This window comes from Micropterus salmoides, unplaced genomic scaffold (assembly GCF_014851395.1).
Source record: "Micropterus salmoides isolate LMB-PRFRI ecotype aquatic unplaced genomic scaffold, ASM1485139v1 Ms_hic_scaffold_11, whole genome shotgun sequence".
NCBI lineage: Eukaryota > Metazoa > Chordata > Actinopteri > Centrarchiformes > Centrarchidae > Micropterus > Micropterus salmoides.
This window is the reverse complement of record NW_024040152.1, coordinates 30,425,007-30,439,940: the sequence shown is the minus strand read 5'-3', so window position 1 is coordinate 30,439,940 and position 14,934 is coordinate 30,425,007. Positions and strand designations below refer to the sequence as shown.

Below are 14,934 nucleotides of genomic sequence, written 5' to 3'. Positions count from 1 at the left end.
ATACACAATGATATATAAACATTTTAATAAAAACAAGTGTTATTCTATTAATATATTATACATTTACATACATTGAAGGCATTAGACTGAAATCTTACAGAGAGCTCAGTGGTACAATATAAAAGGCAACAACAACATGGCTGCATCATGAAGGACTGGCATCAACGTAAAGGACAGTGTTATTGTCGAAGTATATTACAACATCTATAAAAAAACATTTTGGTTGACAGCTGGTGTATCTATCATCCATCAACGTGTGTATATAATATTGCACTTCTCATTGGCATGAGACATGATCACTATACTTGGAGCTCATTCAGCGGAGCGAAAGATCAGACTGTTTTGATAGAAATGTAACCGATCTTAGCGACTCCTCCTGTTAGCGGTGTATTTCTGTCTGCAACACTAAAGAGGTTCCACACTCACTGATTGAGCCCTGATTTAAAGTTGAAACACACTGTTGGTCCAACACAGTATGAGTTGACACAACTCTTAGTTTTAGTGTTCACTACATGTGTTTCTAGGATTAAAACCAATTCCAATCTATGAGTTTGTTGTGTCAGTACATACGGTATCTTTCCAAGAATCTTATACATTCCTAAGGCGCAGATGACCAAGTGGTTACTTGGTCATATGTTTTGCAGAAATGGGTAATTATCTTTACAAAGTACATTGTTCCAAGACTTTTTAAGGCTTTATTTAATTTGGAACAAAAGATTTTTTTTTTAGTGTGTTACTGTGCATTAGTGGAATCCGATGCGTAACGCCTTATTCTTTACCATGGTGAACTTGCTGACAAACACCTTGGCGAAGGCGGGATCCACCAGGTAATGGTAAGACTTGGTGACAGAGGGCGGTGGCTCAGTGAGCGTCACCGGGGGCTGCAGCTGGAGAGAGGCGGCCGAGGGGGAAAGAAACAGGGAGGCCCGCATCACGTAATCCACCAGCCGCCGATACTGCTGTTCTGACAGACGCTCACGAACACCGTCACCCTGAGGGAGGACATCCAGATGATTACCAGTACACATTGGTAACAGTATGGTAATACCAAGCAAACACTAGAGCGGCTATATTCAGCTTCAACCAGACAAAAAGGAATAATAACAGATTTCCACACCAATATTATCATCTTGTACCCTGTGACGCCTGTGCAGCTCCATTACTTTCAGTGTCTCACCTCTGTGTCGCTGGCTACTGTCTGCTGCTGTAAGGTGAGGGTGAGGTGGCCTTGCTGTCCTGGCTCCTGCTGACACTCCACCTGCAGAGCACGGGATGTTTAACATTCACTTCACCGTCTGCACAGCTGAAGAAAGGTTCATCTGACTGTTACAAGACATGACATGTACAACATACTGTCAGTTACCTCTGTGATGGGAAAGGCCTGCTGCTGGGTGTCCTCACTGAGGCTGACCACAAACAGCACTTCAGAGGTGAGGAGCAGACAGCCAGCATGCTCCTGACCTGACCCACTCACAATGGTCACCTGCAGGGCCATGTGGAGCTCCGGCCGCCCCAGAGACTGGAGCATCTTCCTGTCGTCACAAAGCAGAGCAAGCGTCATGACATTACTAAACACAATATGCTATTTATTTAGGGGGAGAAATCCAAATTTTACCTATAATCTACTCCTGTACTCCGTACTGTAAGCAACACTCAAACAACACGTGACTTCCTTCCCCTGCGTGCATGGGTTTTGTGTACATACACATGCATAATGTAAGGCCTCCTAACTTCAGATACACATTTTCACCAGGAAACACAAGACCACACAAAGTGCCCAGCTAACCTCAACTCACAAACAAGTGGCCACATGTGTCTGCATACATCCAGTAATTTACATTTTCTCTGTGTGGTTCCTATTTCACAAAATGTGCGCAGGGATTGAAGTCTTCAGTCATGTTTCTCTGACAGTGTGTTTACTTTGGAAGGCAGGTGTTCAAAGTTCAGAGCAGATGTTGAAGCAGCCACAGTAGGGACAGTTTGGTTCTGTTCAGTGTTACTCTGTTCAAACAGTCTGACCCCTCAAGTGTCTGGGCTACCTGTAGTAGTAAAAATAATTGATGGATGCCTGATGGAAACCAGTTTGACTGCAATCCTGTATGGATAAAACCGCAGGGGAGCATTATCTCAGTGTTCATATATTTTTATACCCCCCCCCCCCCCCCCCCCCCCCCCCATCTTCCTCCTCCCCCTAACATTAGCACAGCATACTGCTAACCCCTCGGGTGATGACAACTAAAGTGGAATGTCCTAAAGAAATATTGTATCTCAAATTTGGCCTCTTTCCTCATGGCAGTTGACAGTCAACACTGAATGCTATTAGAAGTAAATGTTTGATAGCTATGGAAACCAAACTAAATTGCGGAAAATTCATTATAAAATGCCATAAATGCTTTTTCTACAGCTCCTGATAACCTTCTGGAGACAGAGCCTTATAAATTTTTATGATAATATTAAGTGTCCCACGGAGAGAGCATACTGGAATTTTCAAAACACTCAGATCTGACGCACTGCTGTCGATACAGCCGTACTTCAAGCCATATTTTTACAACACAGGACCCAATGGTAACCTTCTGCTTTGCACAACATGTAAACTTTGTAAATCTTTGAGTCTCCCCCAACTTCCAAACCTTTCCAGCACAAGAGGAAGGTGTTCCTCCTCCATCTGATGGTACTGGGAAACATCTCTGGATAGCCTCATAGTTAAACAACAAGAACAATTTCTAGCTGGCGGCTTTGGCAGCGTGCTTATAAAAACCTTTTAACATGGCTCGATGAGAACACGGGAGGGCAGGCTGGCTACCATGTGTGGGATCAAGGTCAAACATCTTTCCAGACTTTTTTTTTTTTTTTTTTTTTTTGTTGGAAAGTGGGTAATGAACCCTCCAAGGCTTTTTTAAACAAGACAGCAAAAATGATGAGAGTTAAGGGGGAGAAAAACAACGGCATATCCTGGAGAGAGTCCAAGAAAAGCAAAGGCGAGAACACATGTCCCACTTCTAACGAATAGCTGGACAAAAGCAAAGGAGGAGCCTGCAGGAGAAATGAAAGGCTCTGGGGGTCGTACCAGACATATTTAAGGTGGCTGTTTGGGGCCTGAGCCGACTTCTCCTCTGTAGGCAGGTACAACTGTTTAGGAAGCTGCCACAGTCCTGCTCCATGAAGGATCCCTGTTAGAAGAGACACAAAGACAAACGTACAGACATTCAGCATAAACACTTCTGTTTTTGACAGTGTGGTAGATTGTGTACATGCATTTAAATATAATGTGCGATCGACAAGGCAGACGGGTACCGTTCTCACTTGGATCTAAATCCAAGCTGATGAAAAGACATTTGATAGATAAAGACAGCTTCTGTTAGTGTGTGAGTGCATTATTACTAATGTACATTTCATATTCTGATCAGGATAGCTCTGTGTGTACATAGCAGAGTGAGTTCATAACCCATGTGCGTGTGGTCAGTTTTCCTTCACCCCACTCTAGCTGTCAGCAGATCAGCAGCAGCAGGCCAGTGAAGTCATCAAGTAGTTAAAACAGAGCCATAAAGAACACAGTGAGATCCATTAATGATGTCACGGCATTGGTACTGCAATGCTGTTCAAGTGGGTGTTTGCAAGTGCGTGTGTGTGTGTGTGTGTGTGTGTGTGTGTGTGGTGTGGTGTGTGTGTGTGTGTGTGTGTGTGTGTGTGTGTGTGTGTGTGTGTGTGTGTGTGTGTATGTGTGGGGGGGTAATATTGACATGTTTCATAAGACAGGATGTGACAGAGTTCTGCTAAAAATCAATCGGTTTATCTGCATATTTTACCTGCAGATTGAGGTTTTTGGTGTATGTTGTCAGGGCGAGTGTCGATGTGGACTGCTGGTCAGTCAGACGTCTTGCAGCAGCGCCTTTGTGTGTACTCGTGTGCATCCACGTGGACCCACACGTATATGCACACGTTTGTGTTTGTGTGTTTGTTTTCTGCAGAGCTCAGAGGATCAGAGCCAGGCCCCAGGGAGTCATTGCTCTTATACAGAGCCGTTAACCTCGTTGGTAGTTTATGTGCTACAGCCAAGACCTGTTAGCGCCAACACACACCACCCTCTGACACACTCCTCAACTCCCACCCGTATCTTCTACCCCCAATAAAAAACAAACCAACTCCAAAGACCGTAACTGCCTGTATATGCAAGTGTTTGTGCGCGTGTGTGCAGCAGGGGATCTTTCAGCAGTTCTCTCCTGGGTCCTACAGTACTACTGGAGGTGTGGCCTAATAAACACTTGGCTTCTGGCAGGAACCAAGAGGAGAAAAGGGGAGAAATTGTACATCCACCGGTAGATTTGCAATTTTCCTGGCTTCACTAACTTGAATTCATATATGTGTTTAATAGAATATTGTTGCCTAAGGCTCCTTGGAAAGTGGTATTTGTTGAGTTGTGTTAAACTTGAGACCTTGTTGCATGGCAGAATCTCTATTTACACTTCAGTTTAGTGCTGTGTGGCAGTAATAATGTGCTTGTGTGTTAAGGACGTAAAAGTTAGCATCTCTACAGGCCAAAGATATTGACAAAAAATGACAGAATGACATAGCTCGTTGCCAGACATGACAATGGTCCAGTAGTTCTTATTTATGTCTGTCATCATTTTTGAATTATGCTCCAATTTCCTTTAATTTTCCTATGTTTTGTACGTTTGTGAACCACAGGGGGCTATTATAATAAACAACACTAATCAGGCTTTAACGGCTGAAAGCCCTCCAACACAGCTTCTGAACTTTGACTCACCATATCCAGTCTGGGAGACGAGTTCAGCTGCTCCTCCGATGGGCTTGGTGAAAACCCCCACAATACCTTTCCCCACTCCAGAGATGACCCCTTTGGCTTTGCTACCAGCTGAGCTCTGCGTCTCCCAGTTCCTTTGGAAGTTCTGCATGGGTTGGTCCACGATGCCCGCTATTGCTCCTTTGAGATCAATGAAAAGGGATGTTGTTATTTATTATTGTGCTTTATTAAATAAAAACTAAATGAGACTTACAATTACAAAATACAAGAAGCTAACATAACTCTATCTTTTGTGGGCAAAAAAAGGGGCATGACCTCTTAGAGATTTCACTTTAGTGTCACATGGGAAATGCAGAATCCAATGTGTCATAAATGGGACAGGAATTCTGACATGCTTTTTCCCCACAGAAGATATCTGACAATTCATTTTATGTATGACACAGATGCTGGGATCCACAGTGCATCTCAGGAGTTGTAACTGTAACCCAGAAAGATGTGAGCAGCTGTTTGGTGTCAATGACAATATTCTGTGTGTCTTTGAGACTGATTTGAGACAGACTTGAGTTTTACTGCCCTCTGGGTGTTTATGGAGTCCCCTCTGTTCTGTCTCCCCTGCTTGGTCTTGTGACTTTCTGTAACTGTGCACACCACAAGGCATTAGCCTATGGACAGTGGATGAAGTGTGTGTGGGCAGAACAGGTTTCCATACATATCGAGTGACCTTATTAAACTGTTAAAGGAACAGAGATCCTAATATATAATACAAAAAAAATAAAACATAATGATATATATACACATAACCCCAATTCCAATGAAGTTGGGACATTGTGTTAAACGTAACATAAAACCAGAATACATTCATTAGCAAATCCTTTTCAACCTATATTCAATTTACAAACTAAGTTCACCACTTTGTGAACAACTGCGTGAGCAAATAGCCCAACAGTTAAAGAACAACGTTTCTCAACGTACAATTGCAAGTGCCCATGGCATGGGTAACTTGCACATCTGTGAAGACACCATTAATGATGAAAGGTACATACAGGTTTTGGAGCAACATATGCTGCCATCAAAGTAACGTCTTTTTCAGGGACGTCCCTGTTTATTTCCCCTGCAAGACAACGCCAAGCCACATTCTGCACGTGTTATTAACAGCGTGTAGTAAAAGAGTGCGGGTACTAGACTGGCCTGCCTGCAGTCCACACCTGTCTCCCTTTGAAAATGTCTGGCGCATTATGAAGCGCAAAAGACGACAACAGAGACCCCCGACTGTTGAGCAACTGAAGTCAACATCAAGCAAGAAAGAATTCCACCTACAAAGCTTCAGCAATTAGTGGTCTCAGTTACCAAACGCTTGAGTGTTATTAAAAGGAAAGGTGATGTAACACAGAGGTAATCAGGTAAACATGCTCCTGTCCCAGGTTTTTTGGAACGTGTTGCAGGCATCAGATTCAAAGTGAGTGAATATTTGCAAAAAACAATAAAGTTTATCAGTTTGAACATTAAATATCTTGTCTTTGTGGTGTATTCAATTGAACATAGGTTGAAAAGGATTTGCAAATCATTGTATTCTGTTTGTATTTACGTTTCACACAATGTCCCAACTTCATTGGAATTGGGTGGGTGTGAGTGTATGTGCGTATATATATATATATATATATATATATATATATATATATATATATATATATATAAAAAGACATGACAATAATATGATATACACTTGCTGAAACACTGTTTAGGGTACAAAAACATGAATGTTTTTATTCCTATTTAGAACATGGGGTAGTGGTGCCATAAAGACTTTACTTGTTGAAAAATTACACAGCACAGAAAAATTATCCTGACAAAAAGACATTTTTTAACCTGTTTTCAAAGATGAAAAATAAACACTTATTTTTTGTTCCTAATTTCACCTGGTAAATTTTTTTCCAGGTGGAATGGTTTGCACTTATGTATGTCTACCAGTCATTTAGGTTGTTATATGTTTAATTAAAATGGTGAAATAAGAAATAACCTAAAAAAAATAAAAAATACACTGACACCCCCCCCCCCTTGGCCCAAGTTGTCCGTCATTTTGTGGGAAAAATTGCATTTCCTGTTTCATACATGGAAAAAATATAAAAGGAGCTTAGAAAGATTATCCTAGCCTTTGAGAAAACAATTTAGATCGGACTTCTGGATCACCAGGATTTTACACTTCTCATCTAAAACCACGTATTTTGGGTTATTGAGAAGACATGATTAACAGTGTGAGGGGAAAAAAAGGGAGCAGGGACAGATTTTGATAATTCAACTCAATTAGGAATTTAGAGGGATGATGACTAAAATATTACTGAAATGTGCTGGTGCATTCCTAGTTAGAAATGTTGCAAAAGCATTAAATGTCAAAATTTCATGAGAGACTGTGTGTGTGTGTGTGTGTGTGCGCAGACCCACACACCTAACAAGCTAATGCCGAGTCGTGACAGCCCCTGCCTCAGTCCGTCGCCGAGGCTCTCTGGCAGCTGGCGTCTCCACTCCTCCTGCCTGGTGTAGTGTTCTTCATCCAGAGACAGGCGGTCCATGTTCCTGGCCAGGCTTGTAGCTAAATTGGTGATGGACGTCAGCGTGCCTAAACACAAAGACGACATGTTCTAACTCAACGTTCAGAGTTTGCAGTGACATCATGAACACTGCCAGTAAGTGGAGAGAGGTGGTGGAGGTCATAGTGCCTCGTATTAACGAATCATTACGAGATTTAAATAGGAAAACTCTGTGAAAAGAAATGCATCATGTTCAAAATTAATTTGTTTGGTGGATTAATTATGTTTCTAGCTTAAAGATACTTTGACACCTCTGCACACAGGGGACAGACAAATCTATGAGGTATACAGTAACTGCTGTTTGGCTTTCTTTACAGATAACTATGACTCATGTGCTGTCAGCCATGTCTGCCAAAACCCAAAACTGCTCATCACACAGCACAAAGTTTATTTAATAAATGTTGTGCTAGTCATCACTTCGTGACGACCTAAATAGAAACAGTGTTTATCCAAAAACATGTGTGTTGTATCAGTCTGGGGGGAAGATATACGTTAAGCTATAAAGTAACATTTTTAGTCCACAAATACAGATGTGTGTGCAAAGAGATTAAGATTTTGTGTAAAACATTATGAACGTCTGTGGTACCTTTTGAGATATGTTTGACGAAGGAGGTGGTCCCTCTGGACACCCCGCTAACGAAGGCTCCCGGCCCGCGGGTCAGACCCTCATATGGCAGTCGGAAGAAGTCAGACACGCCATTACCGATGCTCCGCACCAGGCTGCCAGGACTGCCCAGGATCTCCAAAGACCCTACCACCCAACCTGAGAGAGTGACAACCACAGCACAGGATATCATATTATTATAATTAATCATGTACTTTTTCAATGTAATGCCGGAAGATTTGGCTTTTAATCATTTATCAGCAGTGTCTGAAATATTCTGTTTTATTTTCATGATGTGAGTAGGTGGTAGGAAGGGCTGACATTTTTTAGGAAATCCTGTGAGTTAGGGGATTCCTGTGGGATGGGAGTCAATTTCACATGGGACTGGGATGTGACAGGAAAAAAAGTCAATGGTAGCTGGCAGGACGGGATTTAACAGATCAGTCTTTATATATGAACATGTAATTCTAATATGAATGAAGGGGATGGACCAGGAGTCGTGGGACAGGGGTATTTTTGTGGGAGTGAGATGGGACAGGAGTGAAAATCCACTCCCATGTCACCTTCTAATGGGTAACCACCAAGAAGAAAGGTTTTAAAACCTATTTCAGAGTGCCTTTAATCTCCATTTAAGTTATTAGAATAGAGTTGCTAACTACCCACTTTTCCGTTTTTTAGAGAAATTTTTCTCTTTCAGTTTAGCTTTAAAAGAAAAACTTTTTTAATTAATAATTTTTAAATAAATAAACTTTAACTGTATTATTTTTGGAGGTAGCCACAATAATGTTATAATACACAATTTAAAGAACACAGTATAATCACACAGTCATTTTGTAGACCGCTACAGTGAGTTTTGAAGTCAACAGAAATCAAAAGAAATACAGCTGAAACACCTGCTTTTAGGAGGAAAATTCCACATACTAGCCCCTTGAGTAAATGCTCTTTCACTGTCCTCTACTTGCCAAAAGCAGTTTAGAGAGGGAGGCTTTCCCAATGAAAACATTCTACAGAATTACTTACAAAATGCTCTTACATCATGATTATATTTATAGCATTCATTCTACCAGAATCATTTTCAAAACAAATACAAATATTCACAAATGTACGCACACATTAACATGTGCACTCCGGCACACAGACATGCACACTCCTGCATGAAATCATACATGTGCCACAGTAAGATTTACAGCCTCTTGCTATCTCACCTCTCTCATTCAACCATAGAGTCTCCTTCAGATGGCATGGCTCATTGATATTTATGCACTGACAATTGCATCACAAAAATCAAATAGCCATTTCTCAAGACGCCAGACCTCGCTCTGCTCTTATTCTCCGTCAATTTGCACTTGAGTGATGGACTCTAATGGTAGGAAACCAACTCCAGTGGGGCCTAGTGGTCATTTCTGCTTCACATACTCTCCCAGTTGTGGTTTTGGTGAAGCAAAAAATCCTGACAGGAGCTGATGTTTACAGGGCTGAGTCATGCTTTTAAACACCACATACATACGCATATACTGGAGTATATGCAGAGATAACCTTTTATTATAGACGTAAGTCTTTGCATGTGTTTGTGCATGGATTTACGCCTCTACAGTGCCGTACATCCTAATACTAATCGGTGCCAGAATGCAATGCTTCCCGGTGCTCCTCACTCCATGATGACTCAGGAAGAGGAGAATGCGGTGAGGTGACATGTTGAAATACGAGCAAAAATGAGAGCTCTAACGAGAGACAGCAAGAAGGAAGTGTCTGTCCAGAACTGGGATTTCTGATGTGGAAATGACTGGGTTAAATCAGAACATGTGTGGAGGCTTTGACTAGACAGGAGGACAACGCAGGAGAGAGGTATAGGGCCTGATAAGTCAGACTTAGACCCGGTGGCCATTCACAGATTATCTATGACGTACAGTAAATTATGACAGTGTGAGAATCTAAATCTTTTTCAAGCCTCCAGTGATTCAGATTTTGCTTCCTGTAGCTTTACAGTTTTACTGCACTTTCTGCCACAAAACAATGGGAGCCCTTGGGTACAATCACTTCAAAGCAAGACTTAGTGAGACTTTTTTCTCACTGGAGCACACATCATGTTATTCTTCTGTACATATTTGCTTAAACTGAGTGCATACGATCCCATGAATTTGAGTGTGTCCCTGTAGTGCATCAGTCTACATGAAAACACAAGCTTGCTTGAAGGACCATTTGCCTTATGGTGCGAATGATGTGGCAGCAGGCGAATACGAGGCATTTGAGAGAAAGAAGTTATGCAACTCCCTCTATCTACTACCTACCAGCTCTGAAGAGGGCTCCGGCAGCATAGTGCATGGCCAGAGCGTGTACTAGCTGTCTGGCCGTGGTGCACAGCGGTCCTCTCTCAAACAGGGAGAAGGAGAGAGGAGTGTGGTCTGAAGCGATGTACAACTTCAGGGAGGCGTGGATGCTGACCAACAGGTTAATCGGCTGGATGGTGAGCCTCTGCAGCCGCACAGGGTGGACCAACGCCTGCATCGACTGAAGCACCTGGAAGAAATTGAGTTAAGACAGTAATGACCATAATAACACTAATACAACATTGTGTGATACACAGCACAGACATGAGTTCCTTTATGGGACTGGGTTAATTAATGGCTTAATTATTATAAAACAATAATTTTCTGTCATGCAGCAAAGTTGTGTGACATATTTCTATCTATTCCTGTCAAAAGTATTATTTAAGCATGAGATGATATGAAGATGATGGCATGAAGGTACTTTAAGCGTATTATGGAACTGACTGTAAAAAAACATGTAAAAGATCTGGTAAATTTTATCTGCAAATAAGCAGACCTCATTCACAGGCGTGCTGACAACTATAATGACGTTAGATGCTGCTTCCCGTATGTCTTGAACGAGCTAAATGCACCACTGGGGTAATAATGTCATGAGAATGCAGTGACTAAACCCAAAAACATTCAGCCTCATAAAATCCTAAATAAAAACACCACACAATGAATAGTGCACCTGTTCTGGGAGGGTGGGGGCAGATCCAGACTCTCTACTCCTTTGGGTCTCTGCTGTAGCTGATGCCATGGCACTGTCAGGGATGTAGGTGTGGAACAGGGTCTTAATGTAGTAAACAAAGGTGTCTTCGAGGTAGACTCTGGCAGGTTGGAGCTGGAAGGTGACCTGAGGAGAAAGCACACAACGCTGTTATGTGAATTTGTGATCACGAATAAACGGACTTGGACACACTGAGCACCTGTTTGGTCCTTTTTGACATAAACAAAATGCAGTTGTAAAACAATTAATTTAAATTGTGTTATATTGTTAAGGAATTAAATAAAAAAGACTGCATTTTATGAGCAAAAATGTATGGTAGCATTTTTTCTGAATGACTGGTTAAGGGGTTGCTGGAGTGTGCTTTGTGACTAAGGTAGGTCAGAGAGGTAGCGTCTACTGCGACAAAGAAAATGCAAATACAAAGAGAGAAGAATGAATCCAACCTCCTCCAAAGTGTGTCGGTCCTCAGCCAGCACCATCTTCAGCTTAATGAAACAAGATTGTTTGAACTCCTCCAGGGCTTCAGGAGACTGAGTGGGATTGGCATCGCTGCTCCATGGACCCCCAGGCTCAGCTCCCACTCTCTGATCCTGGCAAAGCAGCACGGGGAAGTGGAAACTTGCTCGGTTATACAGCTGGTTGTCTATTTGCAGACTAGAGCAGTAGGCTTCGATCAGAGAGGCGTCAGGCATCAAGGCGGAGATGGGTGCAGTGCACATGCCAGGGTCAACTGCCAGCTCCGGGGGCAGGGAGGTGGGTGCTGGAGCCAGGGTGAGGAGCAGCTTGGTCATCGTGAGTCTCAGCAACTCCACAGAACCAGAGGGACTGGTGATGTCATCACTTAGCACCACACTGGCTTCACTCAGGAGGACTCTGAACGACAGCTTGGAAGACCTGAAACAAAACCGAGGTTATTACTGTCAAAGTATCATTTATTGAAATAAATGAAGGGCTGTAACGGTTTGCACTGATGTATGTCTACCAGTCGTTTAGGTTGTTATATGTTTAATTAAAATGGTGAAATAAGAAATAACCTACAAGAAATAGAAAATATACCCCGCTAACACTGACCCCCCCCTTGGCTGCAGCCCAAGTTGTCTGTCATTTTGTGGGAAAAATTGCATTTCTATCTTAAACATAACTGAAGTCTAAACTAAATATGTGTTTTATGATTGAGATGATTTGTAGAGGACAGAGACTCTACTCATTCATCTTGTGCTGATGATGTTTCATGAATTTCCAACCAGCAGAGCACATTAACAAAAGTCACTGAATGATGTAATTTGTTTACATTTACCTAATACGTCAATTATCTTAATTTCCTGCTTTGCCAAAATGACAAAGAAGGTATGCGTTGATGTAATGGAATAAAGCTGTAATACCATGTTCTACTGTAGTAATTTCACTCATGACAACACAAGAAGGTTTTATTGCCCTCCTGTGGTGAAAATGATGCCTGGTTCTTCATGTTTGGAGTCTAGTAACAACTGCTGCATGAAAACAATGCTGTTAACAATAATCATATACTCATTTGAAGTGAACACAATAAAAGGCACACGGGTAGATACCTTGAGGTTAGGATGAACAACATGCACAGATGATTTCATATGGTTCAAATATGTAGGGAGCATAAAACAACAATAAAACCACTGCCTGTGCACACATACCTGCTGTGCTGGTTGATTACAGCGTCCATGCTGCCCTCTGGTGCCAGAGACAGAACCAGGGTGCCTTTGTCATACTCCACGTCGATGTAGAGACAGCCAAATCCTGGCAGGAACACCACCTGAGCAACAACAGAATACAGATCTGTGTTACATAGATACTCTCTATGGATAGTGACTGTTGCACATGCTCATTTCCACCTTAAATAAACTTTGAAGAGGCAACTTCACCCATTCATAGTTCAGCGCTCTCTTGTTCTTTGTGTGTCTGTGTTTCAGAGCATACATGTGTCTTTACACAACTTTAACCTCCACCACTTCAGGTTCAGAGTGATCAGCCCCCCATGTGACGAAAGGAAGCAGAACGCTTTGCAGAGCAGTCACAACAAGTCCAACCTTTGACCTCTCACCCCTACCACAGAGGTCTGACTCAGACCTCACAGTAACCAGAGATACACACCCTCAGCCTCAACCCCAACCTGCAGCAGGATAGCCACAACACCAAAAATTACACACACTCCTCCTTAACATCTAACCTCACACTAGTATACTGACCAAACCACAAATACTGGCTGACCAGCTACTGAACTCCAGAGGGCACTCACATACTCACTCACCAAACACAAATTATTGAAATAAAGCCGCTTTGTTCAAAAAGAAAAAGAAAAGAAATAGGGAAATGTATATATAATGTGCACTGAATTCCACTATTGTGAGAAGAGGGACGATGATAAGAAAATGTTGCATTGCTACGCTAAGTGGTTAAAATCAATCAGTTTATTTACAGATGGGACAAACTCCTGATTTCTTTACACCTCACCCTGTCTACATGCATGTTTATACCTGAGTGCCGGGGCAGTTGATATCTATGGGATCAGTCCAGTCGGTGGAGCTGTGGTCTGAGGTGGTTTTCAACAGCAGTGTGGGCAGCATCTCTTTCTGCCTGCACTCGGGGAAAGTTGAAAAGTGGTGGTAGAGCTCATGGTGCAGGGAGCAATTAGCAGGCAGAGGACGGCAGAACACCTCAGTCCTTGGAGTTTCTATTGAATATAAGAAGAAAAAGTAAATAAATAGTAGCATAAATAGTAAATAAAATGAATAAGACAAGGGGAGGAGGGAAGGAAGGGGATGGGGTGAGCTGAGACAGGAGAGGAAACAAACCCAGAAACAAGTCCAGTCCAGCCCAGTCAGGCCTTTCCCTTCCTACCTTTGACATTTTCCTTTAGCAGCAGTGGGATAGGACACTTGTTGTGGACCAGCATGCGAGGACAGGGGTCCTCATTCAGAATGATGTATGTCACCCCAAGGTGCTCCTGATATGTCATTACTATGGCTCTGCAAAACACAAATAAAAACATAAACAAGAACATAAATAAACTGTCCACAGACCAAGCCCTTCTAACCACACACAGATAAGAGCTCACACATCCACCAACATGTCAAACGTCATATTACTGCTATGTCCATTTGCAAATTACCGAGGTGCATCCATGGGCTGAGCCCTAACTCGAGTCAGGCGTTGACACACGGGTAACTCTGTGTGTGCTTCTATTTGTGTGTGTTTGGCTGCACATGTTAAATTTACACTGTAAATGAGAGCCAAGCTGGCCAGACAAACTCTAGAACACAAGGATGGATCTGATGAAACATATGCTCATTATGTACATTGTGTATTTGGTAATAGAAAGAAAGATGAAATAGCTTTTTACTAGGGCTTAAGTTAAGACAAAAATACATAAGAAAGAAAGAAAGAAAGACATGAGATAGGCTGAGAGGGATCAATTGCACAAGACAAGCAGAGAGACTGACAGTGGAAATGTTGAGGGCATTTCTCCTTTTGCTTCATCTGCAGTGTTTAACAAGCTGTGACCAGCAACAGTACCTCCCCGCTTTATGTCCTGTGCCAGCCGGGGTTCGGTACCCTATACTAAATGGACTGTCACAGCCAGCAAACCACAAATGCTCTGCTTCACCCACCTGCTGTTCAGGCCACCCCCAGAGTCTGGATCCCCAGGAACAGACAAACTTTGCCTTGGGAAGTCTGGTCGAATGGGAGCAGGCAGGCTCCAAGGTGCAGATCCAACTCCGCTATCGGGCCTGGGAAACAAGCTGAAGAGCATGTGTCTGAGGGGAAGAGGGAACTCAACCTTCCCCTGGACGCTGGTTTGGAGGAGGTCCCAGCATGGCACAGAGCAGGGTTTGGCCAGGGATGATTCTTCAGGGGGAGCCAGGCTGAACACCGCTGTTTCTGGTATCTCACAGGCCTGAGGAGAGGAAACGAAA

At 42.6% G+C, this 14,934-nt stretch overlaps 1 protein-coding gene across 3 annotated transcripts in view; it reads right to left on the bottom strand.

Annotated features, from left to right (window-relative positions):
* Positions 1 to 3: 3 nt before the first annotated feature.
* Positions 4 to 14,934, bottom strand: part of LOC119898078 (vacuolar protein sorting-associated protein 13B-like) — a 323,319-nt gene continuing 308,388 nt past the window's right edge. For 2 of the 3 annotated variants that reach the window (XM_038712228.1, XM_038712227.1), the window contains exons 54-67: positions 14,629 to 14,915; positions 13,859 to 13,986; positions 13,495 to 13,691; positions 12,655 to 12,773; positions 11,431 to 11,881; positions 10,949 to 11,113; positions 10,240 to 10,468; positions 7,934 to 8,110; positions 7,206 to 7,376; positions 4,766 to 4,942; positions 3,068 to 3,170; positions 1,364 to 1,532; positions 1,178 to 1,258; positions 4 to 992 (exon numbers count right to left, since the gene is read on the bottom strand). In XM_038712228.1, coding sequence (XP_038568156.1) covers positions 744 to 992; positions 1,178 to 1,258; positions 1,364 to 1,532; positions 3,068 to 3,170; positions 4,766 to 4,942; positions 7,206 to 7,376; positions 7,934 to 8,110; positions 10,240 to 10,468; positions 10,949 to 11,113; positions 11,431 to 11,881; positions 12,655 to 12,773; positions 13,495 to 13,691; positions 13,859 to 13,986; positions 14,629 to 14,915 — 2,703 coding nt within the window. In that variant the 3' untranslated portion in view covers positions 4 to 743. The remainder of the gene's footprint in view (positions 993 to 1,177; positions 1,259 to 1,363; positions 1,533 to 3,067; positions 3,171 to 4,765; positions 4,943 to 7,205; positions 7,377 to 7,933; positions 8,111 to 10,239; positions 10,469 to 10,948; positions 11,114 to 11,430; positions 11,882 to 12,654; positions 12,774 to 13,494; positions 13,692 to 13,858; positions 13,987 to 14,628; positions 14,916 to 14,934) is intronic. The other variant, XM_038712226.1, reaches the window with a different exon arrangement.